The sequence below is a fragment of the Mauremys reevesii genome, linkage group 3 (assembly GCF_016161935.1).
Source record: "Mauremys reevesii isolate NIE-2019 linkage group 3, ASM1616193v1, whole genome shotgun sequence".
NCBI lineage: Eukaryota > Metazoa > Chordata > Testudines > Geoemydidae > Mauremys > Mauremys reevesii.
Genome location: NC_052625.1, coordinates 120,340,241 through 120,367,003, shown reverse-complemented (window position 1 = coordinate 120,367,003; position 26,763 = coordinate 120,340,241). Strand labels below are relative to the sequence as shown.

Below are 26,763 nucleotides of genomic sequence, written 5' to 3'. Positions count from 1 at the left end.
TCAAGTAAAGGGTAACTGTGTTTTAGACTCCTGTGCAAAGGATGTCTGCATGCCTATTTGCATTCACTATTGTGTGCAACTGAAGAGTTAACTTGTGAACCTTGAGAGTTCACAAGGTAGAGTTCTGGGAAGGGTGTGCATAAGTTATGGGGGAATCTGAGAGGGGAGGCAGTTGGACCATGAGGTCTCAGATCTCAGAAGGAGGAGTTAGAGTGAGGTCTAGAGACCTCAAGCCATGGGGAGCGTCTGGACTCTGTAGGCATAAGGCACATGGAGATTCAGGGTTTGGATCCCCTCACAACAGTCTAGTGAGTGTCCATGAGAGGGGAGCTCAACCATATCTGTGACCCAAGGAATGTAGGTCATACGTACTGGAACAAGGAATGTGGGTTGTACCTACAGAATGAGGAGCTATCCTGGAAAGTAGTGACTCTGAAAAGGATTTAGGGGTCATAGTGAACAATTAATTGACAATGAGCTCCCAGCGAGAGACTGTAGTAAAAAAGGCTAATGCAATCCTTGGATGTATAAACATGGGAGTAATGAGTAGGAGTATGGAGGTGATTTTACCACCTGTATACAGCTTTGACAAGATCAACACTGAAACACTGCATTCAGTTTTGTCGTCCACATTTTAAAAATGATGTGGAAAAATTGGAGACGGTGAAGAGAAAAGCCATAAAAAGACTTGAGGGCTGGAAAAAATGCCTTACAGTGAGAGACTGAAGGAACTCAATCTGTTTAGTTTATCAAAAAGAAGAAGAATAAATAACTGGATTATGGTATATAAGTACCTACATTGGGAGAAAGAAACATTTACTTAAAGGGCTTTTTAACCAACCAGGAAAAGGGATAACAAGAACCAACCACATGGATTCCTTCACCAAATAGTTGAAGAACCAACAAGAGGGGATGCCATTTTACATTTGGTTTTGGTGAGTAGTGAGGACCTCATAGAAGAAATGGTTGTAGGGGACAACCTTGGTTCGAGTGATCATGAGCTAATTCAGTTCAAACTAGATGGAAGGATAAACAAAAATCTGGGACTAAGGTTTTTGATTTCAAAAGGGATAACTTTAAAAAATTAAGGAAATTAGTTAGGGAAGTGGATTGGACTGAAGAACTTGTGGATCTAAAGGTGGAGGAGGCCTGGAATTACTTCAAGTCAAAGTTGCAGAAACTATCAGAAGCCTGCATCCCAAGAAAGGGGAAAAAAATCATAGGCAGGAGTTGTAGACCAAGCTGGATAAGCAAGCATCTTAGAGAGGTGATTAAGAAAAAGCAGAAAGCCTATAAGGAGTGGACGATGGGAGGGATTAGCAAGGAAAGCTACCTTATTGAGGTCAGAACATGTAGGGATAAAGTGAGAAAGGCCAAAAGCCATGTAGAGTTGGACCTTGTAAAGGGAATTAAAACCAATAGTAAAAGGTTCTACGGCCATATAAATAAGAAGAAAACAAAGAAAGAAGAAGTGGGACTAGCAAGGATTTTTAATGAATTTGTAGACTCGGGAGGGGGGTAGGGTGTCATACCCTATGACTGGAGAATTGCTAATATAGTACCTATTTTTAAGAAAGGGGGAAAAAGTGATCCAGGAAACTACAGGTCTATTAGTTTGACTTCAGTTGTATGCAAGGTCTTGGAACAAATTTTGAAAGAGAAAGTAAAGGACATAGAGGTAAACAGTAATTGGGATAAAATACAACATAATTTGACAAAAGGTAGATCGTGCTAGACCAACCTGCTCTCCTTCTTTGAGAAGATAACTGATTATTTAGATAAAGGAAATGCAGACGATCTAATCTATCTGGATTTCAGTAACGCATTTGATACAGTTTCACATGGGAAATTATTAGTTAAATTGGAGAAGATGGGGATTAATATGAGAATTGAAAGGTGGATAAGGAACTGGTTACAGGGGAGACTACAATGGGGCATACTGAATGGTGAACTATCAGGCTGGAGGGAGGTTACTGATGGAGTTCCTCGGGGATCTGTCTTGGGAACAATCTTATTTAACATTTTTATTATTGATATTGGCACAAAAAGTGGTAGTGTGCTAATAAACTTTGCAGATGACACAAAGTTGGGAGGTATAGCCAATATGGAGGAGGACCGGAATATCATACAAGATAATTCCTTGTAAACTGGAGTAATAGAAATGGGATGAAGTTTAAAAGTGCAAAGTGAAAGGTCATATATTTAGGGATTAATAACAAGAATTTTTGCTATAAGATGAGGATGTATCAGTTGGAAGTGACATAGAAGGAGAAAGACCTGGGCATATTGGCTGATCACAAGATGACTATGAACCATCAATGTGATGCGGCCATGAAAAAGGTTAATGCAGTCCTAGGATACATCAGCAGAATTATTTCCAGTAGAGACAGGGAAGTGTTAGTACTGTTATACAAGGCACTGGTGAGACCTCATCTGGAATACCGTGTGCAATTGTGGTCTCCCATGTTTAAGAAAGATGAATTCAAACTGGAACAGGTGCAGAGAAGGGCTACCAGAATGATCCGAGGAATAGAAAAACAACTTACGAGAGAAGAGTCAAAGAGCTTGGCTTGTTTAGCTTAACTAAAAGAAGACAGAGGGGAGATATGATTGTTCTCTATAAATACATCAAAGGAATAAATACCAGGGAGGGAGAGGAGTTATTTAAGTTAAGTGCCAATGTGGACACAAGAACAAATGGATATAAATTGACCATCAACAAGTTAGGCTTGAAATTAGGCAAAGGTTTCTAACCATCAGAGGAGTGAAGTTCTGGAACAGCCTTCTAAGCGGAGCAGTGAGGGCAAAAAAGGGGGAGCAGTGGAGGAAAAAAACCTAACTGGCTTCAAGATGGAGGGGATGGTATGATGGGACTGTCTACAATGGCATGTAGCCCATCGGCAAATGCCAGTAGCAAAAATCCCCAACAGCTGGAAATGGGACACTAAATGGGGAAGGCTCTGAGTTACTACAGAGAATTCTTTCCTAGGTATCTGCCTGGTAGGTCTTGCCCACATGCTCAGGGTCTAACTGATTGCCATATTTGGGGTAGGAAAGAAATTTTTCCCCAGATCAGATTGGCAGAGACCCTGGGGATTTTTCACCTTCCTCTGCAGCATGGGGCACAGGTCACTTGCAGTTTGAACTAGTGTAAATGGTGAATTCTCTGTAACTTGAAGTCTTTAAACCATGATTTGAAGACTTCAGTATTTCAGCCAGAGGATACGGGTCTATTTCAGGGGTGGGTGGGTGAGGTTCTGTGGCCTGCAATGTGAAGGAGGTCAGACCAGATGATCACAATGATCCCTTCTGACCTTAAAGTCTGTGAGCCTACCAAACTGTATCATATGTGGTGTATTTTATCCATTCCTACTATATTTCTTTTAATATTTCTTGTACCTTTTATGTTATGGTGAGGCTAAAAATCTAAATTACAAAAGGTGAATGTCACAACTGTAATGTTTGGCAGCAGGACAATATGGGACTTCAAGAGAGAATGAAAACAAGCTGGCACAAGCATTTCTATCATTTCATTGGCACATCTGTTTGATAAATAGCGAAGGCAGACGAGTCAGTATGAGCTGAGTGGTGTATATGAAAAGCATAAATACCCATCACAACAAAATGGGAGAAATTAAAGGAGTATCTTACCCATAAATTTAAGTTCTCCCCAAACTATAGGTTTGTGCAATACAAAAAGAGAAAGAGAGCATTTTCCTGTTTCCTCAGTTGAACAAACCTTTCCAGTAGTAAAATAAGAAAGAAAAAAAGTGAGAACTAGTTTTAAAAACCAAAGAAACTTATGGCTTCTGAATTCTCTCTCAGTATTTTTATGGGGAAAACTCACCTGGATTGGTATAGGTGTACATTGCAGAACTAACAGGAAAGACGTCTTCATTCTGCTACGTTCACCATATACCATTACAGACAGCAGAGATAAGAAGAAGAGACTCCTCATCAAGGAATAGACTACTCATCCATCTAGTCCAAAACCCTGTATCTGATAGTAACCTATATTTGATGCTTTAGGAATTGTCAAACTTTTAAAGGGCTTGGTCAGTTGTACAGCACATTCTCATGAGGAAAATATTTTAGTCTTGTCCGAGATCTATTGCATACATAATAATATTAAATAAAAGACTCTGATGGCAATAACTTTATGCTGTGAAGGATTACAATTGATAATACCATATAATTCTTTAACATTGCTAGTGTAAATACATATTATCCTCTATCCACTTTTAACAGAGCCAAACTTTTTATTCACTTTGACTGTTGTCAAAAAGCTTCACATAGCTGTCTAAAACAATGCTTAAATCTTTCTCCCAAGGTTACAGATAATTCAGAACCCATCAGTAAGTAGTAGTTTAATTTAAACTTTTCAATGTGTTCTACCTTATCTTTTTCTACAATGACTCTCCTACGTTATCACATTGAACAATCAAATTTATTAAATCCTTTTGGAATTTCTTGCAGTATTATATATTCCTGAAAAGGCCATCAACTCACTTCTAGATTAAATTAAAGGTTCTGGTTACCACCTATAAAGCCCTAAATTGGCTAACCCCTGGTTACCATAGACTACATAAGAACATAAGAAAGGCCGTACCGGGTCAGACCAAAGGTCCATCTAGCCCAGTATCTGTCTACCGACAGTGGCCAATGCCAGGTGCCCCAGAGGGAGTGAATCTAACAGGCAATGATCAAGTGATCTCTCTCCTGCCATCCATCTCCATCCTCTGACGAACAGAGGCTAGGGACACCATTCTTACCCATTCTGGCTAATAGCCATTTATGGACTTAGCCACCATGAATTTATCCAGTCCCCTTTTAAACATTGTTATAGTCCTAGCCTTCACAACCTCCTCAGGTAAGGAGTTCCACAAGTTGACTGTGCGCTGCGTGAAGAAGAACTTCCTTTTATTTGTTTTAAACCTGCTGCCTATTAAGTTCATTTGGTGACCCTTAGTTCTTGTATTATGGGAATAAGTAAATAACTTTTCCTTATCCACTTTCTCAACATCACTCATGATTTTATATACCTCTATCATGTCCCCCCTTAGTCTTCTCTTTTCCAAGCTGAAGAGACCTAGCCTCTTTAATCTTTCCTCGTATGGGACCCTCTCTAAACCCCTAATCATTTTAGTTGCCCTTTTCTGAACCTTTTCTAGTGCTAGAATATCTTTTTTGAGGTGAGGAGACCACATCTGTACACAGTATTCGAGATGTGGGCGTACCATTGATTTATATAAGGGCAATAATATATTCTCAGTCTTATTCTCTATCCCCTTTTTAATGATTCCTAACATCCTGTTTGCTTTTTTGACCGCCTCTGCACACTGCGTGGACATCTTCAGAGAACTATCCACGATGACGCCAAGATCTTTTTCCTGACTCGTTCTAGCTAAATTAGCCCCCATCATGTTGTATGTATAGTTGGGGTTATTTTTCCCAATGTGCATTACTTTACATTTATCCACATTAAATTTCATTTGCCATTTTGTTGCCCAATCACTTAGTTTTGTGAGATCTTTTTGAAGTTCTTCACAATCTGCTTTGGTCTTAACTATCTTGAGTAGTTTAGTATCATCTGCAAACTTTGCCACCTCACCGTTTACCCCTTTCTCCAGATCATTTATGAATAAATTGAATAGGATTGGTCCAAGGACTGACCCTTGGGGAACACCACTAGTTACCCCTCTCCATTCTGAGAATTTACCATTAATTCCTACCCTTTGTTCCCTGTCCTTTAACCAGTTCTCAATCCATGAAAGGACCTTCCCCTTTATCCCATGACAACTTAATTTACCTAAGAGCCTTTGGTGAGGGACCTTGTCAAAGGCTTTCTGGAAATCCAAGTACACTATGTCCACCGGATCCCCCTTGTCCACATGTTTGTTGACCCCTTCAAAGAATTCTAATAGATTAGGAAGACACGATTTCCCTTTACAGAAACCATGTTGACTATTGCTCAAGAGTTTATGTTTTTCTATGTGTCTGACAATTTTATTCTTTACTATTGTTTCAACTAATTTGCCCGGTACCGACGTTAGACTTACCGGTCTGTAATTGCCGGGATCACCCCTAGAGCCCTTTTTAAATATTGGCATTACATTAGCTAACTTCCAGTCATTGGGTACCGAAGCCGATTTAAAGGACAGGTTACAAACCTTAGTTAATAGTTCCGCAACTTCACATTTGAGTTCTTTCAGAATTCTTGGGTGAGTGCCATCTGGTCCCGGTGACTTGTTAATGTTGAGTTTATCAATTAATTCCAAAACCTCCTCTAGTGACACTTCAATCTGTGACAGTTCCTCAGATTTGTCACCTACAAAAGCCAGCTCAGGTTTGGGAATCTCCCTAACATCCTCAGCCGTGAAGACTGAAGCAAAGAATCCATTTAGTTTCTCCGCAATGACTTTATCGTCTTTAAGCGCTCCTTTTGTATTTTGATCATCAAGGGGCCCCACTGGTTGTTTAGCAGGCTTCCTGCTTCTGATGTACTTAAAAAATATTTTGTTATTACCTTTGGAGTTTTTGGCTAGCCGTTCTTCAAACTCCTCTTTGGCTTTTCTTATTACACTCTTGCACTTAAGTTGGCAGTGTTTGTGCTCCTTTCTATTTGCCTCACTAGGATTTGACTTCCACTTTTTAAAGGAAGTCTTTTTATCTCTCACTGCTTCTTTTACACGGTTGTTAAGCCACGGTGGCTCTTTTTTAGTTCTTTTACTGTTTTTCTTAATTTGGGGTATACATTGAAGTTGGGCCTCTATTATGGTGTCTTTAAAAAGGGCCCATGCAACTTGCAGGGATTTCACTTTAGTCACTGTACCTTTTAACTTTTGTCTAACTAACCCCCTCATTTTTGTATAGTTCCCCCTTTTGAAATTAAATGCCACAGTGTTGGGCTGTTGAGGTGTTCTTCTCACCACAGGGATGTTGAATGCTATTGTATTATGGTCACTATTTCCAAGCGGTCCTGCTATAGTTACCTCTTGGACCAGCTCCTGCGCTCCACTCAGGATTAAATCTAGAGTTGCCTCTCCCCTTGTGGGTTCCCGTACCAGCTGCTCCATGAAGCAGTCATTTAAAGTATCGAGAAATTTTATCTCTGCATTTCGTCCTGAAGTGAAATGTTCCCAGTCAATATGGGGATAATTGAAATCCCCCACTATTATTGTGTTCTTAATTTTGATAGCCTCTCTAATTTCCCGTAGCATTTCATCATCACTATTACTGTCCTGGTCAGGTGGTCGATAATAGATCCCTAATGTTATATTTTTACTAGAGCATGAAATTTCTATCCATAGAGACTCTATGGAACATGTGGATTCGCTTACGATTTTTACTTCATTTGAATCTACACTTTCTTTAACATATAGTGCCACTCCTCCCCCTGCACGACCTGTTCTGTCCTTCCGATATATTTTGTACCCCGGAATGATTGTGTCCCATTGGTTGCTCTCAGTCCACCAGGTTTCTGTGATGCCTATTATATCTATATCCTCCTTTATCACAAGGCACTCTAGTTCACCCATCTTATTATTTAGACTTCTGGCATTTGTGTACAAGCACTTTAAAAACTTGTCCCTGTTTATTAGCCTGCCTTTTTCTGATGTGCCGTGATTCTTTTTTATGTGACTGTTTATCATCTGATCCGGCCCTTACATTATACTTTTCAGTCCTCTGCTCCTGACTATAACCTGGAGATTCTCTATCATCAGACACTCCCCTAAGAGAAGTCTGTGTCCGATCCACACGCTCCTCTGCAGCAGTCGGCTTTCCCCCATCTCCTAGTTTAAAAACTGCTCTACAACCTTTTTAATGTTTAGTGCCAGCAGTCTGGTTCCACTTTGGTTTAGACTACCTCTCATATGCCTCAGCATGTTAACTGAGGGCTGGCCAAGAGCTGTATTTATAGCCCATCCTGAAGAAACTCAAGAAGAGGTTTTATATTGGCAGAGGAGAATCTGATGCATCATTCATAAAGTCAAAATGTAAGTCTTGTCCGAATTGCTGCATTAATGGATTTTTTATGAGAAAAAAGCAGGATGTCTTTAACTATCACTAAAGATGTCAAAAAGCTTAGTTATTTACTATGTTTTCAGAGTGTTAAACATAAGAAATGAGGAATCAGATGGGCAACTGGTTCCTGATTTAGAAGGTTGAGAATTTGTGGAAGTAACAGTAGAACCAAAATCCACATCTAAGTGAGGTCTGAAAACCATAGCTCCCATAGGCAGATGGGAGCCAATAGTATTCCTTTGGTGCTATTTTCTTTTTTTCAGGAGTGGAATGAGCATATAGGTGTACAAAATACCTGGGGCCAGTTACAGCATATATTGCCCCTACTTCTGTATACTTTTGGTCTTACGAAAACTGAACTCTCATTTTTTTTCTCTTGGCTCTTAAGGCAAAATAATTAACTGAAACAATTTTGAATCTTTGAGTTATCATCTTGTATGCCTGTGCATGCAGGCTCCATTTCCTACAGTATGTATCTTCCCTATTGAATCAGTATGCAATGTTTGTCTTTTCTTTGATGTGAAAAGCATGAACACACCAGACATGATTTTCTGGCAGATAAGAGATGTGTGTGTCTTCCTGTGATGAGCAGTGGTACTTGTTCCCACCTTTTAATTCAGGTACATCATTGTGTATTGTTGATGGTAAATATTTGAACAATGCTTGTAGTGTATTGTCATTTAGAAATGCAATGAGGTGATCTGAATCACTGCTTCTTTATTCCTGCCTGGAACCAAACATACTGTGGCATTTGGGATTTCAAATGTGCTCCCCATCCATGCAGATTGGTATTATTTATTACAAGGATCCTTTCTGGTTCTGACATAGGATAGTCCATTTGAGTCTGTAGGGATCAAATTACAGAGTCTGGAACACTCTGATGCTTAATTTGGCAGAGATTGATGGCTGCAAGAGGATGTGAAATCTCTCTAGTGTCTGCAGGTTTGAAAGGCTGTGTGGGCCATTAGATAAGATACTGAGATTGAGGAAATATAGGTTCCATTCCTTGCTCGACCACTAACCTGCTAGAAGACCTTAGGAAAGTCACTTTACCTCTCTGTGATTTGTCTGTCTGGTATATTTAAATCTTTGTAGCAAGGGCTGTCTCTTACTACATGTCTGTACAGTGCCTAGCACAATGGTGCTCCGATATTGGTTGGAGCCTCTATTATTACTATTATTTTAATATTATTATTATTATTTAATATTATTATTAATTACTGCAATAATAGCTGAAGTGTTGAAGTGGACCCACTGTATGTTTTCTGATCATGATTTAGCATGTTGGTGCTAGCAGATATATCATACCTGCAATCTTCCTCTAGCTCTCTTCTGAGATTAAGATACAGTCTTTGGTTGAGTTGAATATGACCCTCAGATGTTACACCCTTTGAGCTGAGATCAGGACACTCTTTTCTTTGTTTATCACAAATCCTTTTTTCTGTAGGAAAGCTATTCACTTTGTCTGTACCCTGGATTGCTTACTACCCCAAGGGAGACCTAATTAGTGAGTTGTCCAGGAACAGGTAAACTTAGATTCTCTGTTCTCAAAAGGCCACAACCAAAACCACTAAAACTATGGTAATAACCCTCAGCAAGGTGAATAGATCAAAAGGAAGGGCCCTGTACTAGAAGTACCTCTTGTGGTATTGAAAGTATAGCTAGTTGCAAAGTACAGATATCCAGACACAGATGTGGAAATACATCTCCTTCAGGTCTACAGATGACAGAAAATACTAAAGGGATAGGATTGCTATTACCAAAGTTAAGGCATACATCCTGAGCTTTCATTTTCAGGCTTTGAGATTGAAAACAACTCAACAGGTTCATCCAAAAATCAAAGTTCAGTACGGAGACCACTGAGCCTAATTCTCATGTACATTAAGGGTATGTCTAACACTATGAAATTAGGTCGATTTTATAGAAGTCGATTTTTAGAAATCGATTTTATACAGTCAATTGCGTATATCCACACAACGCACATTAAATCGGCGGAGTACGTCCTCACTACCATGGCTAGCATCGACTTATGGAGTGATGCACTGTGAGTAGCTATCCCACAGTTCCCGCAGTCTCCGCCGCCCATTGGAATCCCAATGCCTGATGGGGCAAAAACATTGTTGTGGGTGGTTTTGGGTACATGTCGTCAGTCGCCCCTCCCTCCATGAAAGCAATGGCAGACAATCGTTTTGCGCCTTTTTTCCTGGGTTACCTCAGCGCAACCAACATTCCCATTGTTATTGCTGCTTGCTGTGTGCTCCATAATATCTGTGAGAGTAAAGGAGAGACGTTTATGGCGGGGTGGGAGGTTGAAGCAAATCACCTGGCGTCTGATTCTGAGCAGCCAGATACCAGGGCGATTAGAAGAGCACAGCAAGGCATGCTGCGCATCAGAGAGGCTTTGAAAACCAGTTTCATGACTGGCCAGGCTTCGGTGTGACAGTTGTGTGTTTCTCCTTGATGCAAACCCACCCCTTTTGTTGATTTTAATTCCATGTAAGCCAACCACCATCCCCCTTTTGAAATAAAGTAATTATTGTTTTGAAACCATGCATTCTTTCTTTATTAATTTAAAAAAAAAAAGAGAGAGAGAGATAACGGACAAGGTAGCCTGGGTGGGATGGGGAGGAGAGAAGGACAAGGCCACATTGCTTATTGTAGCCACACTAAAAATCAAACTGTTTGAATGACAGCCTTCTGTGGTTTGGGCCATCCTCTGGAGTGGAGTGTCTGCGTGCCCGGAGCCTCCCCACCCCACGTTCTTGGGCATCTGGGTGAGGAGGCTGTGGAACATGGGGAGGAGAGGAGGCGGTTATACAGTGGATGCAGCGGGGGGTCTGTACTCTTGTTGGCTTTCCTGCAGCTTCAACAGACACTTCATCGTGTCCGTTTGCTCCCCCATTAGCCTCAGCATCGCGTCCTGCCTCCGCTCTTCGCACTCACGTAATTCTTTCCTCGCCTCTGCCACTGAATACCTCCATGCATTAAGCTGTGCCCTATCCGTGCAGGAGGACTGCATGAGCTCGGAAAACATGTAATCGGGAGTGCATTTTTTTCGCCTTCTAATCTGCGATAACCTCAGGAACGGAGATGATATGGGGAGCATAGAAACATTCTACGCTCTATGATTCTGGGGGACTGCATGGTCACGTGTGCTGCTGAATTCGCCACACTGACCAAACAGGAAATGAAATTCAAACGTTCCTGGGGCTTTTCCTGTGTACCTGGCTAGTGCATCGGAGTTGAAAGCGCTGTCCAGAGCGGTCACAATGGAGCACTCTGGGATAGCTCCTGGAGGCCAATACAGTCGATTTGCATCCGCACTACCCCAAATTCGACCCAGCAAAGTCAATTTTAGCGCTCGTTGGGGAGGAGTACAGAAATCAATTTTAAGAGCCCTTTAGGTCGAAGGAACAGGGTTGGTTGTGTGGACGCATTCATTTTAAAATCGACCTAACGCAGCTAAATTTGACCTAACCCCGTAGTGTAGACCAAGCCTAAGGCTCCTTCACACCATTCTAGAAGTGTAAAGGGACTTTACATCCTCCTTAAAAACCCATTTACACTCCTGAGTGGTAAATGGTAATGACAGTCAGGTCCCTTAACATCTATAAAAACAGCCTTATCATTTCCAAGCAGGGAATTGCAGTACACAATTGAGGTAGGAGGAAGCAAAATGGCAGTGACCCAAATCTTTGCTCAAACAACTTTTTTTCTTGAAGGCCAGAAACCAAAGCCCACCTTTCATTAAAAAACAACTATAAACAACAGATTCAGAAAAATTACGGCCATTTTAGAAATAAAACCAATCAAACATGACCAGGTACCTCCAGCCACACTATAATAATATTAGCTACCAAAAGCCTGAAATATGTAGTTACCTCAACATTGGCCCATTTTTTAGACATGGACTGACCTCTTAAGGTCATAGAATTATAGACTATCACAGTTGGAAGGGACCTCAGGAGGTCATCTAGTCCAACCCCCTGCTCAAAGCAGGACCAATCCCCGGACAGATTTTTGCCCCAGATCCCTAAATGGCCCCCTCAAGGATTGAACTCACAACCCTGGGTTTAGCAGCCCAATGCTCAAACCACTGAGCTATCCCTCATTTAACATAAGGTTAGGTCCAACTTCATTCCAGAAATACAAACAACTTGTTAAAGTGGTCTACAATATCACTCCACACACAGAGCACTTGTATGAAGAGATCTTCCTTCTTATTATTTGTTAGCTTTACATACTAGAATCACCTAAAACTGCCAAAAGTAGGTGATAATTAGAACTACAGAAAGAAGACTCACAGAATCAGAAAAAAGCTACACAGAGCTACAGCAAAATCCTTTTGCCAATCACAGAGAAACAAGATGAAAATACTTTATCCATTTCAAGGTGTATGAGTATGAGACGCAGAAAACGAAAGCAAAGCTGTCAGAGCCAGAAGTAAAAAAACCTGAATGATCAATATGAAGAACTAAACCCACCAGACAAGATCACAGTCCATAAAATCCCCCACCAGCAAGGTCAGACTTTACTAGAATATAGTCAATAGCACACAAGAATCCTAACTGAGGATCTGTTTATGAAAAAGTAACAAGTGAAGAGAAATGGAAAATGTCTTTTGCATTGTTTTAGTTTCTAATTAGTCATCTGTCTCCACACGCTGTCATGGTATGGCATAACTCTTATTTTGTGTGGCTGGGCACAGGTGAATGAACGTAAGAGAGAGAATAAGCATTTTAACATACACAAGTTGTCTCCTACGCCCACAATTCTCTTCTTACCCTGAGAATAACCTCTCTTCCCTTTTATCATTATTCTTCTGGATTTCTCTGTTCCAAAATCTTAATTCAGGAAAAGAAAAAAAATCCCAAAAGTACATGCTCATTTCCAACAGTCATGAACTGGTATTTTTACACTCCAGAAAAACAGGCAAGCTTTATTACAACTAGGACTATCAAGTGATTAAAAAAAATTAACCACACTTAATCACGTGATTAAAAAAATTAATCGTGATTAATCGTGCTGTTAAACAATAGAATATCATTTATTTAAATATTTGTGGATGTTTTCTACATTTCCAAATATGTTGATTTAAATTACAACACAACACAATAAAGTGTACAGATCTCATTTCATGTTATTTTTTATTACAGATATCTGCACTGTAAAAAACAAAAGAAATAGTACTTTTCAAATCACCTAATAAAAATACTGTAGTGTAACCTCTTTATCATGAAAACTGAACTTACAAATGTAGAATTATGTACCAAAAATACCTGCACTCAAAAACAAAACAATGTAAAACTTTAGAGCCTACAAGTCCACTCAGTCCTACTTCTTGTTCAGCCAATCACTAAGAGAAACAAGTTTGTTTACATTTGCAGGAGATAATGCTGCTCGTTTCTTATTTACTTCACCCGAAAGTGAGAACAGGGGTTTGCAGGGCATTGTTGTAGCCGGCGTCACAAGATATTTATGTGCCAAATGCGCTAAAGATTCATGTCCCTTCATGCTTCAACCACCATTCCAAAGGACATGCGGCCATGCTGATGACGGGTTCTGCTCGATAACGATCCAAAGCAGTGTGGATCAACGCGTGTTCATTTTCATCATCTGAGTAAGATGCCACTAGCAGAAGGTTGATTTTCTTTTTGGTGGTTCGGGTTCTGTAGTTTTTGCATCAGAGTGTTGCTCTTTTAAGACTTCTGAAAGCATGTTCCACATCACGTCCTTCTCAGATTTTGGAAGGCACTTCAGATTCTTAAACCTTGGGTTGGATACTGTAGCTATCTTTAGAAATCTCACATTGGTACCTTCTTTCTGTTTTGTCAAATCTGCAGTGAAAGTGTTCTTAAATCAGACAACATGTTCTGGGTCATCATCTGAGACTACCATAACACAAAATATAGGCAGAATGCAGGTAAAACCATGGAGCAGGAGACATACAATTCTCCTCCAAGGAGTACAGTCACAAATCTAATTAACACCTTTTAAAAGAAAAAAACAAGTGTTATCGGCATGGAAGCCTGTCCTCTGGAATGGTGGTTGAAACATGAAGAGGCATATGAATGTTTAGCATATCTGGCATGTAAATACCATGCAATGCCGGTTACAAAAGTGCCATGCGAAACTTTGTTCTTTCAGGTGACGTTGTAAATAAGCAGTGGGCAGCATCATCTCCTGTAAATGTAAACAATTTTGTTTCTTTTAGCGATTGGCTGAACAAGAAGTGGGACTGAGTGGACTTGTAACTCTAAAGTTTTACATTGCTTTGTTATGGATTGCAGTTATGTAACAAACAAAAAAAATCTACGTTTGTAAGTTGCACTTTCACGATAAAGAGATTGCACTACAGTACTTGTATTAGGGGAACTGAAAAATACTATTTCTTTTGTTTGTCATTTTTACAGTGAAAATATTTGTAATCAAAAGTAGTATAAATTGAGCACTGTACACTTTGTATTCTGTGTTGTAACTGAAATCAATATATTTGAAAATGTAGAAAAACATCCAAAAATATGTAATAAATTTCAATTGGTATTATATCGTTTAACAGTCCGATTAAAACTGTGATTAATCATGATTAATTTTTTTAATCACGATAAATTTTTTTTAGTTCACTGCATGAGTTAACTGTGATTTAATTGACAGCCCTAATTACAACACGTCTTGTTAAGTATCTTAAACATAATGAAAGTGTTTTTTTAACACAAATAAAAAAACCCCACAAAGTTTAGCATGTTTTGGCTGATGTACCTCATGTAAATTGAGCTCCTTTTGGGAATGTAACTAAGAATGTGCCAATTACAAGCTGAAAAAATGGGAATAAATGAGTCTTCGAAAATAATGAGAATACTACTACTCAAAATGAGAATGAACTAAAAAATGAGAAACAAAAGTCCTTGATTACATCCAAGCTGTAAAAAATAATTTAGATCAAGATTTTCAGAAGCCTCCACCTTTATGGGCAGAAATGATAGCATTTACAAACTTAACTTTCCTACAGTATATAAAAATCAGGTAATTAGATGGGGAAATACTAACATACGCACCCATAATTAATTGTGAGCACAAAGCAGCACACTTAAGTTTTTGAGCTCTCAAAGTTGAAGCCATGGCTGTAGCAGTCACAATACAGGCACAAAAATAACATGTGTTTACTAAATCATTTCCAAACAGCTATTCCTTTCTGTCATTAAAATTATGTTTGTCCTTCTCTTTTCCTTATTTTTCATCCAATACTGTCATTGCAAGAAAGTATAAAACAAAGAACGCGTGTGAATGATTTAACAGGAGGAAAGCATGGTATTATAGTAAATATTAGCATGAATATACACAGTAGCTGCAATTAAAAAGCCAGCATTTACAAAGATTATCACACTGTAGCATCTGAGATTAGTATAGTTTCCCCCCTATATTTAGGGCAGGAGATAGCTGTAGTAAATGTGTGGTGATACTGGTAATTGGCAAATTTTGAGTTTTTTAATGGTTTCTACTGTACCATCAATGTAAACATGTATGATACCTCCAAATAATTACAAAACTAACTAAACAATATAACATACATAAATACCTACAACAAGAAACATTAATAGGTAGAGCGCCAGAAATCCACAGAGCGTGGATAAGAATACCAAAGAAATGAAAACAGTTTCTTCATGTTCAGTAACAGAAGGAAAAAGAGTATACTCTTTCTCATCATTTTAATGACTAAGAAAAAATTTCTCATTAATCAGTATTGTTATTTTTGAGTAATCTGTAATGAGTTACCATCATCCAAATTATGCCTAGAAACAAGTTTTATACTGCTTTCATACAATTAGTCAGTAATAAACCATCAGCAGCCTAAATCCAAATTATAACATTCCTCTGATACTGAACTAGCCATTCTAGTTACCTGGTCTAAAAGATCTTCCACTTTTTTTTGCCATCCATCCCTGGCAGCATTTTTTTCGCGTTCTTTCAGTTGCAAGAGCTGATTCATGGCTGCCTTTTTATCCTCTTCATGCTGAAGCCTCAACTCTTCACGAAGTTTACTACATTCCTGTCTGAAAGCAAAAGTAACATAACTAAAACATGATCTAGCCTTTCATAAAAATAAAAATTAAGTATTTATTGAGAAGTGAATTTGAAACGCTTATACAATTACAAAAATCTTTGCTGTACATTGCATTAATAATGACTTGTTGCATTTTATGCATGCTTTTCTTTCCTATTTAAAACAAAGAAAAAACACTTGCCGAAGATTTTCTGTCCATTTTATTTCTAGGTCACGAGCCATTCTGTCAACTTTCATCTTCTCCTCTTCCCTCATGGCAGAAATCTTTGCTTCATGCTGCTGTCTCTCCTGTTCTAGTTCCCCCTGAAAATACAAACTTTATAAGAGACTCACCAGCTGCAAAAAAAATTTTGAACAGAAATCTTTCTCTGAACCAAAATAAAATTCCTGCCAGTGTGTACAACTAGATTTGACATTTTTGGTCATTAAACACTTGTTTACAGGTGCCTTATTTTAACATGGTTAAAGTATAAAATAATTAATAAAATAATTAAAAATCTGACTCCCAATGAAGACTGTTTTCGTTGTTATTTTCAGTTCCACAAATATTTGATCTATCTGAATTATGCTTCTGTTGTTACATTTCTGACAAAATATATTTTTTTAATTTATTACTTATTTGAAATTTTTCAAGGAATCATTTATGCAAGTAATGTTTCTTTGTATTTATCATATGTGAGCGGTTGGCTGCAATTATTCAGCACTTGAAATTCAAAATTTGAGCTGTTTTGATCAGATACAAAGTTCACATGGTATGTTTTTGTTCCTTGCCTGGCAAGGCATAATTATAACAATCAAGTTTTTGTGGTGGACACTTGTAATCAGGAATTCAAAATTCATTTTCTGTGAACATTTTGAAATATTTACTTAAACTTCATAGTTACAGTAAACATTCCTGCCAGCAGTATTTGCTTTACTTATGAAAAGCCAACACAAAGCACATGGAGAGTATCAGCAGGTTTTTTTTTTTTTTATTTAATGAATATTCATGGGACATTTTTTGCAGTCTTTGCTCTTCTCTAACCAATACATTCTAAAACCTGCTGAGACAATTGCTAGTACTAACCATTCGGTATTCACCCACGAAAGCTCATGCTGCAAAACATCTGTTAGTCTATAAGGTGCCACAGGATTCTTTGCTGCTTCTACAGAACCAGACTAACACGGCTACCCCTCTGATACTTAAATGTGAACATTTAAATTTCAGATGCTTATTCTTTCTGAATGCACCGTGGTTATCTGAAAGTTACAAGTTGGAACAAAAAAGATGCTTGTACTAAACTAGCAACCTGTACGTTGGATCCTTTAATCTTTTACATTGGGCCTTGGCAAAGACAAGCATTTTACCAAATAGGGGATGGGATTATTCACATTTAAAGTTAAGCATCTGCCTAAATGATTTTCTATATAAAGGATCAGAGGGGTAGCCGTGTTAGTCTGGTTCTGTAGAAGCAGCAAAGAATCCTGTGGCACCTTATAGACTAACAGATGTTTTGCAGCATGAGGCTGAATGGTGACCCACTTCTTCTCTTTGCAAGCAGCAGGAAATTTCCAGGGCAGGTGTGTATATATGCAAAGCAAGAAGCAAGCTAGAGAGACGAGGAGGTTAGATCAATCAGGGAGGGGGGGGTTCAGCAGCTAGCTGAGGAAAAACAGGAGGAGAAGGGAGGTCTCATTGGTCACACAGTCTTTGTCTTTTGTTTAGGTTGATTTGATAAAAACTGGGTGAGTTGAGCTTGAGTCAGCAGTTTCTCTCTGGAGTCTGGTCCCTGTCTTTTTTTTTTTTTTGCTGGAGGATGGCCACCTTAAAATGAGGGTGTGTGGCTGGGAGGTTCAAGTGTTTTCCTATGTTTTTTTGTATTGTCCATTCCTAATGTCCATTTGTCCATTCCTTATCCTTTCCCAGAGACTGTCAGCACCAGAGAAAAAGAGACAGAAACAGACTGGCCATCACATACAGTCCCCAGCTCAAACCCCCCACCGCATCATCAGGGATCTACAACCATCCTGGACAATGATCCCACACTTTCAGCCTTTGGGGGGCAGCAGGCCAGTCCGCCCAGACAACCTGCCAACCTGAAACATATTCTCACCCAGCACAACACACCTACACACCAACTCTAAGTACCTCAACAACCACACCCACAACACACAAACCTCGCCAACCCCTCTCACATATCCACCAACACCCACACACCCCACCACAGGACCCAGACACCACACCCACACCATCACCCATTCACCTCACACAACACATATATGCCATCATATGCCAGCCATGCCTGCCCTATACTCTGCTCGCCAAACTGGACAACTCTAACAAAAAGGAAAAAATGACAAATGACACACAAATCACACATTAGATGGCAAAAACAAAAAAGAACAGGAGAACACTTCAACCCTCTCAATACACACAATTAAGGTTTAAGGTGGCCATCCTCCAAAAAAAAAAAAAAAGACCAGACTCCAGAGAGAAGATTGAGCTCTGATTCAATTGCAAATTTAATTTAACACACCATAGACTTAACAGGAACTGTGAGAGAAAGAATGGCTTTTTCTCCAGTTTCTCTCCTCCTCCCTCTCACACTTCACACCTCAGCTGCTGGAACAGACACCTCCCTCCTCCTCTTCTGATCTTGCTTCGTTATCTCTTTGCTGCTTCTTGCTTTGCTATTATTGCTGCTTGCATAAATTTCCACTGCTTGCTCATGCAAGAAAAGGGTATTCACCAACAAAGCTCATGCATGCCTGCAAACATCTGTCTATCTATAATTCTATATAAAGGATATTTTCCATAGCAACCACGTATGACATCACAAATAGGGAATTATGATTTTAGGTAGGGAATAAACAACAAAACCAAATAGATGCTGAAAATGCTGTTTTCCTTTTCAATAAAAATTAGTGGAAAGAAAATATGACAGTACACAATAAGCAAATTGGTCTCTAAATAGCCTACATTTCTGTAACGCCTCAGTAGGTTTTTATAAGGAAATTAACTGAGGGGGCAAGGAGTCTTTTCACTTACATACGTGCACACATAATTTAAGATGCAAATTTAGTTCACAAGACAACAAAAAACAAATTATATTTTATATTGCAGACTAACTCAGAGGTTTACCAAACATTATAACTGTTTTTTTCTCGAATTCAGTTTCAAGAGAAGGAATATTCCTAACACCTTTTTTCACTCTACAATAATTGTGAACCTTTGCACATTTGCTTGCTGAAACTTTCTTATTCAGTCTTTTACAGATATCTTCTACTTTTAAAAAGAAAACTTTAAAAAAGGACATGTCAATTAAATGTTCATTATTTCATTGTTTGAGGGCACATGAAGTGAAAAATCGACAAGAGTTAAACACAAAATTCTAGCTCTAATACAGCTACTCAGAGTTGTTTACAGTACGATTTCAATTAGCTAGAGAAAGATGTATTTGTAGCAACACTTAGTTAATAATAGAAAGGACCTCTTAAAATATTCATATCTAATTTTTATGTCCTAGGACTTGAAATGGAAAAAAAAAGGAAATCAACTTTTTTTTTTAAATAGGGCTATATGAAGCCACTTGTTTAATATATCCATTAAACCAGGTCTTGACATTTAAAAAACAGTCAGAAAACACTAATTGTGTTTTAAATCATTTGCTTTCCCCATCATGTGGTTACCTCAACATTATACAATGAATCTGTGGTCTCTCTCAGCCTTGCTCTGGTTAACTCTAGTTCTTTTTGGAGTATTTCCTGGGTTTCCTGAAGATTGGAGATGTGTCCTTCTGCAGTACCAAGGCCCTGTTCACTTTTTCTTACTAGGTCTTGTAGACGACACACCTACAATATAAATAAATACAATATTTTCATAATTATTACTAATGGCAACCAAACAAAATCAGCCTCATATCTTTCACTCTCAGGGTACATCTACACAAGCATAAAAGACCCACCACATAGCAAAAGCTGGCCCAGGTCAGCTGACTCAGGCTGGCAGGGCTCAGGCTGTGGGACTAAAAAAAAAATCACTGTGCAGACATTTGGGTTCAGGCTGGAGATCAGGATCTGGGATCCTCCTCCCTTGCAGGGTCTCGGAGCTCGGGCTTCAGCATAGGCCTGAGCATCTGCGCAGCGATTTTTCAACCCCGGAGTCAGAGCCCCACAAGCCAGGGCCAGGCACGGGTTTTTGATCCCTATGTATACATAGCCTAAGGGTTTTACTTTAGTGAATACTATTCTCTTCCTCGTAAATCAGATTTTCTCTTTAATATGACTATTTTCATGTACTGACAGGCAGAATTCCTCCTACGTATTTAAATTTACAATATTTGTATGATTAACTAAACACCTTTAAAGGAAAAGGTATCCAAACCTACACTTTGAAACATTTTGTGAGGAATTTTACAGAATACAAATAGGAGGGGCTCATGTTAGAGTGTTTTGGGGGGCAAACTGCCAGGGTGGCACCCAGACAAGCAGTAAGAGTGCAAGAAGTAGTGATGCTCTGAAATGGGGTGTGGAATTTAGGGACTGAACTAGGAATACGTAGCAAAGAATGGAGGTAAGAACATATAAAAAATGGGTTGGGCGTTGGTATTGCCTGGGCCACTTTGCGCCTGCAATCTGTTTCTGCCTGTCCCCAACTCTCATTTTGACCAAATATGGTCTTGTTCTCTGGGTGCTAGCTCATTCCTTCCCTCTCCTCCCCCATTTCACTGTTGCTAGACTCCCTGTCCTCCTTCTCACTATGAAAGCATAGCAGGTGCTGTTCTACTCCTCTTGAGCCTGGTCTCACTTTTTGTTAGCATGGTGTCAGAGTTCAATGCTGTTGTATTAAGGAAGTTAAGGCAAAAAAGACTGAATTGAAAACATGAGAGAACAGCACAGATCACATTGGTCCCAATGGTAGGTGCAACAAGGGGGGGGGGAAGGATTAGCAGGTGAAGTACTCAGGAGAGTCCCCGCAGAAGCAGCAACAATCATGAGCAGGGGCAGCAGGGAACAGGTGAAATACCAATGGGACTTTCATCCTCTGTCAAAAGTCTAGCAAAGACAGAGGGGAAGGGTGAAACTTGGTTCTGGCCCCAGGGTCTGAGCAGAAGCTGAGTGGAAGGTTGGGGAACAGGAGAATCACCAAGATTCAACGGACACAGGGAATTTCACCCCCTTACTTGACGTATTTTAACCATTAATCAAGACACATTTTAATACAAAAAAACCTCTAACACGCTACAAGAATATTACATTAAACTGTTCATTTGAAAAAACTTCAAATTGTTAGAAGTTAAGAAATTAAAGAGAAAAGGATCTAATGGTGACTTTAAGAATTCCTCCATTTCAAGTATACAGTACAAAGTACAGTAACTTCTCACTTAAAGTCGTCCCGGTTAACATTGTTTCATTGTTATGTTGCTGATCGATTAGGGAACATGCTTGTTTAACGCTGTGTAATGCTCCCTTCTAACATGGTTTGGCAGCTGCCTGCTATGTCTACTGCTTGCAGGAAGAGCAGTCCCTTGTAGCTAGCTGGTGGGGGCTTGGAACCAGGGTGGACCAGCAGCCCCCTATCAGCTCCCCGCTCCCCTAAGTTCCCTGTGCAGCAGCTGCCTGTAGTTCAGCTGTGTCCCTTCCCCCACTGCCATGTGCTGCTCCTGCCCTCTGCCTTGGAGCTGCTCCCCGAGACTCCTGCTTGCTGTGCTGGGGGGGGAGGGAAGGAAGAGGGGGGCTAATGTCAGGGTGTCCCCCTCCTCCTGCACCCCACTTACCCCATCTTCCATAGAACAGGGCTCAGGACCAAGGAAGCTTGCAGCAGCTGTGGTCTCAGCAAGCTGATCTAATTAACAAGGCACTGTACTTAAGGGAAATGTGCATATCTCCTTCCATTCCTGCTGCCTTGCAGAGTGAGAGAGTTAACCCTTGAGGGCTCAGCCAATTGCTAGTTCATCATTTAGCAGTAAGGGAAATATCCCACCCTCTGATTCCTCTACCTCAACCAAACTCATCATCACTGTGTAACAGTATTAAATTGTTTGTTTAAAACTGTGTGTGTGTGTGTGTGTGTGTGTGTGTGTGTGTGTGTGTGTGTGTGTGTGTGTGTGTGTGTGTGTGACCTTACCCTCTCATTTATATTAATTCTTATGGGGAAATTGGATTCGCTTATCATCATTTCACCTAAAGTCGCATTTTTCAGGAACATAATGACAACATTAAGTGAGGAGTTACTGTATGCAATCGTTAACCCTGAGCAATGTGACATAGTAGTCCACAAATATTTATTTTACAAATATGAGTAAACTTGGTTTCAATATTTGGGGCACAGAATTAAGATACATATTTACATGTTTTAATAGTTATTTACAATTACTAATATTACCAACAGTTATTGGTATTTTTCCTCAACATTAAAGAGGAAAAGATGATCAGTTATTAGTAATTTGTTTTCTGGACTTCCATATCCTATCTAGATTTTTCTCATAAATGTTGATACACACACAGCAGTATCAATGAAAAGAAGGCACCTCAGCTCCTCCTGTTCTGGGTCTTTCTTTGCTTCTCAGTCTCTTGGTTTCCTTAGTTATTATTTTTATTAAAAATGTATTATAAATTGAAACAAAAGAAAAACTAAAAGCCAGCCGAGTCCAAGAATGCCAGGAATAATGATGTGTAGTTGCAGCCATGTCAATCAACAATCCCCCACCCCAAACACACCTTCCAAGATCCATAGATACTACATATGCCTATCAAACCTGTGGTATACTTCATCCAGTGCACTAAATGCCCCAACAACTATGTGAGTGAAACCAGACAATCACTACGATCTCAAATGAACTCACACAGTAAAATGATAAGACAAAAACACCTTATTCACCTATGGGTGAACTCACTTCATAAAGTGACCTATCAGTCTGCATCCTCAAAGGAATCCTGCACAACTCTTTCAAAAGACGAGCCTGGGGGCTTATATTCATTACTCTGCTAGACACTAAAAATCATGGACTGAACATAAACACTGTATTTATGGCTTATTACAACAATCTATAACCAACTAACCCCCTCTTTTTGTCTTATGACTGCAGAGGTGTTAATAAGTCCACTCTATCTGGAATAGTTGATTACAACACACTAACTACTTATGCTAAACAATCTGTCCCAGTGTCACAGCAAAATGAAAGGTGGAAGTTTCTTTCTCATACCTGTACAAGTGCTCTCTGCGGCTCAAAAGCTTGTCTTTCTCACCAACAGAAGTTGGTTCAGTAAAAAATATTTCCTCACCCACCTTGTCTCAGGAATAATAAAAACACTGTTGAATTAGTTAGCTGGAAAAAAGTGTTAATCAATGTAGACGGGTCGGACTCACCCCTGCGGCGCCTCCTGCTGGTGACTCCAGGAATTAGCTCGTTCCAGCGCTGGAGCGCCCTCTGCAGGCCGGTGATCTGCCTGTCTTCAGGCCCCCCGTGTCCCTCCCTGGACCCAGTGCCCTTTCACATGGGGTGCTGCCCCCCGGCAGTAACCCCTCTCTCTCTGGGTCTCCCCTCCTTGGGGAACCCCCACCCTCTATCCCCACCTTGCCTCAGTATTGGCTACTGCCAGTCATTGTCTAGCCCCACACTCTGGGGCAGACTGCAGTATCAGCCTACTCATCACAGGCAAAGGGGTTTGGACCTGCTGCTTTGGCCTACTCCTGGGCTGCCCTCTGCAACCCCCAGTACCTGTTGGCCCACTGCTAGGCCGCAGCCTGGGGCTTTCTAGGCTGGAGCTCCCCAGCCCTGCTTCACTCAGGTATCCAGTCTCAAATTCCCTGCAGCCAGGCCCTTCTCTCTCTGAAGGCAGAGAGAGACTGTCTGGGCTTCTGGCCTCTAGCCTTTTATAGGGGCCAGCCGTGGCCTGATTGGGGTGTGGCCCAGCTGCGGCTACTTCCTCCATCAGCCCGGCCTAGAGCAGCAGCTCTCAAGCCCTGCCAGGCCGCTTTTAAACCCCTTACAGCAGGAGCAGGGTCCACCCTGATACAATCAAAATCAGAATGATGAGTGATGATGTATTAGCTAAACAGAGTTTTGTCTAATTCACAACTGGATAGAAATCTCTAAGGAAACCTAGATGTCACAGGAGATTGTACTTTTGATTCATTAGGAGACGATTTTTCATCTAAGGCAATAACAAACCAATGATCAAGCATGGTGATAAAGATGTTACTGAAAGTGCCTGTCATCTTTTGAAAATAATGTAAAACTGAAGCCCTGAATACTAGTTGTCCTTACAAAATCCCAAAACAATTTTTGCAAGAAGAGCAGCATTAACCTTGGTATCCTAGAGAAATTTCAATCTGAATAATTAAACTTTGCTTACAGTAGTTTCAACACTGCCCTCTGGTTGCAATTCAAGCAACAAATCAAACTCATGGAACTATATTTGCACTATGGAAACAATTTAGTGCTGTTGCTCTTGAGTCCAGTCAATATTTATAGTTTGTGAAAATCATCTCTTAGCCCTTTCAGAAAAAAGCAAACATTCAGGGATCCCTGATTAGGATGTCACTAATGAGAAACTACTTTCTGTCCCTTATGTTTCCAACTACAAGTATCTTCTGGAACCAACTCTACAGGCACTGACAGGCAACAACAGAGTCTAGAGCAGCACTACTATCAAAGCTGGTGAACCAATTACACAGATGTATCATTACGCCTAGTTTACAGATGGAGAGACTGAGGCACAGAAAGGTGCACTGACTTGTTCAGTGTCACACAGCAAGTAACTTCACCTCTCTGTGCCTTAGTTTCTCCAAATATAAAATGGAAATAATGATACATATTCACCTTTGTACAACATTTTAAGATCTATAGTTGACGAACACTATAACTGTTATCCCTCTTGGTGGGATGGGACTTCTTTTAAAAGCCTAATATAAAAGGAAAACTGCATTAGTCTCTTATCTGCCCTGGACCATTGGTTAAAAAAAAGTATCATCAGGCTTCTCTGCGGGGTCCTCCTTGTCATAATATTCACTTTGTCTCAGATTTTGGGTAAGGAGTCAGTTATCTGCCCAGGTCCTTGAGGGTTACACAGGGCCTTGAGGCAGGAAGTAAAAAGTGTTTCCAAGGTGGCCAAGGATAAGCTCAAACGATAAGACTATGGTTTTTCTGCTTAACTGCTTTCTTGGCCATTATCTTCTTTACTTCAGTCATCCCTTAGAGATGCAGCTAAGAAAATTAAATTGAGAAACAAGGAAGATGAATAAAAAATTAAAGAACTTAAGTGCTCTATACATATCTGACTCTATTTGAGGCAGTCCAAAAAAAAAAAAGCGGAAGGAAAAAGACAAGTGCTGAGATGAGTAAAGAGCAGAAACAGGAGGTACCAGAAGGCCTTATTTTCATTGGTAAAGCTACCTATCTGTCAGAAGCAATGGAGAAATCTCTTCAGTTAATACTGATGGAGCTGAAGCTAAAGAAATAAAACATTAAAACAAAAATGCACATTTACTTTATTATGCAAGAGGCAAAACCAAAAGAGCTGTTTCTCTTCTCTCATTCTCTCTCTCCTTTTCTAACATATATTACTTTTTATACACAGTAGCTTATTTTTAATTGTCAATAACTTGGTCTCTTTATAAACATTATGAAATAAAAGATACAAAGAGGATCAGTTGTGACTAGCAGCTAAAAATGGCAAAGATCGTGTTAGAAAACCGCAAACAATTTCTGAAAACATCTAAAACCAAGTATATTTCTTCTTTTATTTCTCTCCTATTTTAACAAATTATCTAATCTATAGATGCAAGATATTTTTGATTTTCTGTAGAGCACTAGTGTTTCAACCTCACAAAGCCTGTGACAATGGGCCCTCTGATTTGGGGATACATGTGAATCTCAACTTTAATTAAAAAAAAGTTTCCATTTTCATTGGAAAGATATCCTTGAAACATTAAACCAATACGAACTGAAATAATCCAGCAGCTAATGCTGAAGGGCTCCACTTCTGCAACAGGAGAGTAAAGGACAGACCTTAAAGATGCCCACTTTCCACTACCATCACACACACACTTAAAGTAAAAAGAGTCAGCTAAGTTCAGGGTGTATTTCAAAGAAATATTTCCCTAACTCTACCCAAAATCCATAGTTCTGCCTGAGTATAATCGGGTTACCATGGAGGAAATAAATTGTTTATATTTTGCAGAGGGATGAATGGCACACTACTATTTTGCATGGCTGCTCAAAAACAGTAAGACAACTCTGTTTCTCAACTGTTCCCAAGGAAACATTAAATACAAAAAATTAAAAGTACTCTATAATGATATACTGGCTTCTGATATATTGCATACCTGGTTTGTAAAGTTTCAGTTTGAAACAACTTTTTACTACTTCTCAGAAACCCCTGACAATATGGGTTTATAATTGAAATGGTGACACAAAAGTTAATTATTTGGCACCTCTACAATACTAGATACAGAAGTAGTCACATGATGATCTCTTTTTTCCTCCAAGTAGGTCCTAAGTTATTCAAAGCTATCAAAAGATAATTGCTGATCAATGAATTACGTGTTACAAATGATGGTGTTTTGAAATTATGGAGCTCTCTTATAATAAGCTTTTTCAAGGTACTGTATTACTTGATTCTATATCAGTTTCATAATCTGGTATGCTGGCTGTTCCTGCTGTAAATGTATACATTGCTGCTTACCACCTTCA

The 26,763-nt window shown here is 39.6% G+C and overlaps 1 protein-coding gene across 4 annotated transcripts in view; it reads right to left on the bottom strand.

Moving 5' to 3' along the window:
- FAM184A (family with sequence similarity 184 member A) overlaps positions 1-26,763 on the bottom strand; it is a 168,998-nt gene that overhangs the window by 57,619 nt on the left and 84,616 nt on the right. For all 4 annotated transcript variants that reach the window (XR_005596365.1, XR_005596366.1, XM_039531008.1 and 1 more), the window contains exons 7-9: positions 19,757-19,918; positions 16,269-16,390; positions 15,926-16,076 (exon numbers count right to left, since the gene is read on the bottom strand). Coding sequence is in view for 2 of the 4 variants with exons in the window: in XM_039531008.1 (XP_039386942.1) it covers positions 15,926-16,076; positions 16,269-16,390; positions 19,757-19,918 (435 nt within the window). In the remaining 2 variants the exon portion in view is untranslated. The remainder of the gene's footprint in view (positions 1-15,925; positions 16,077-16,268; positions 16,391-19,756; positions 19,919-26,763) is intronic.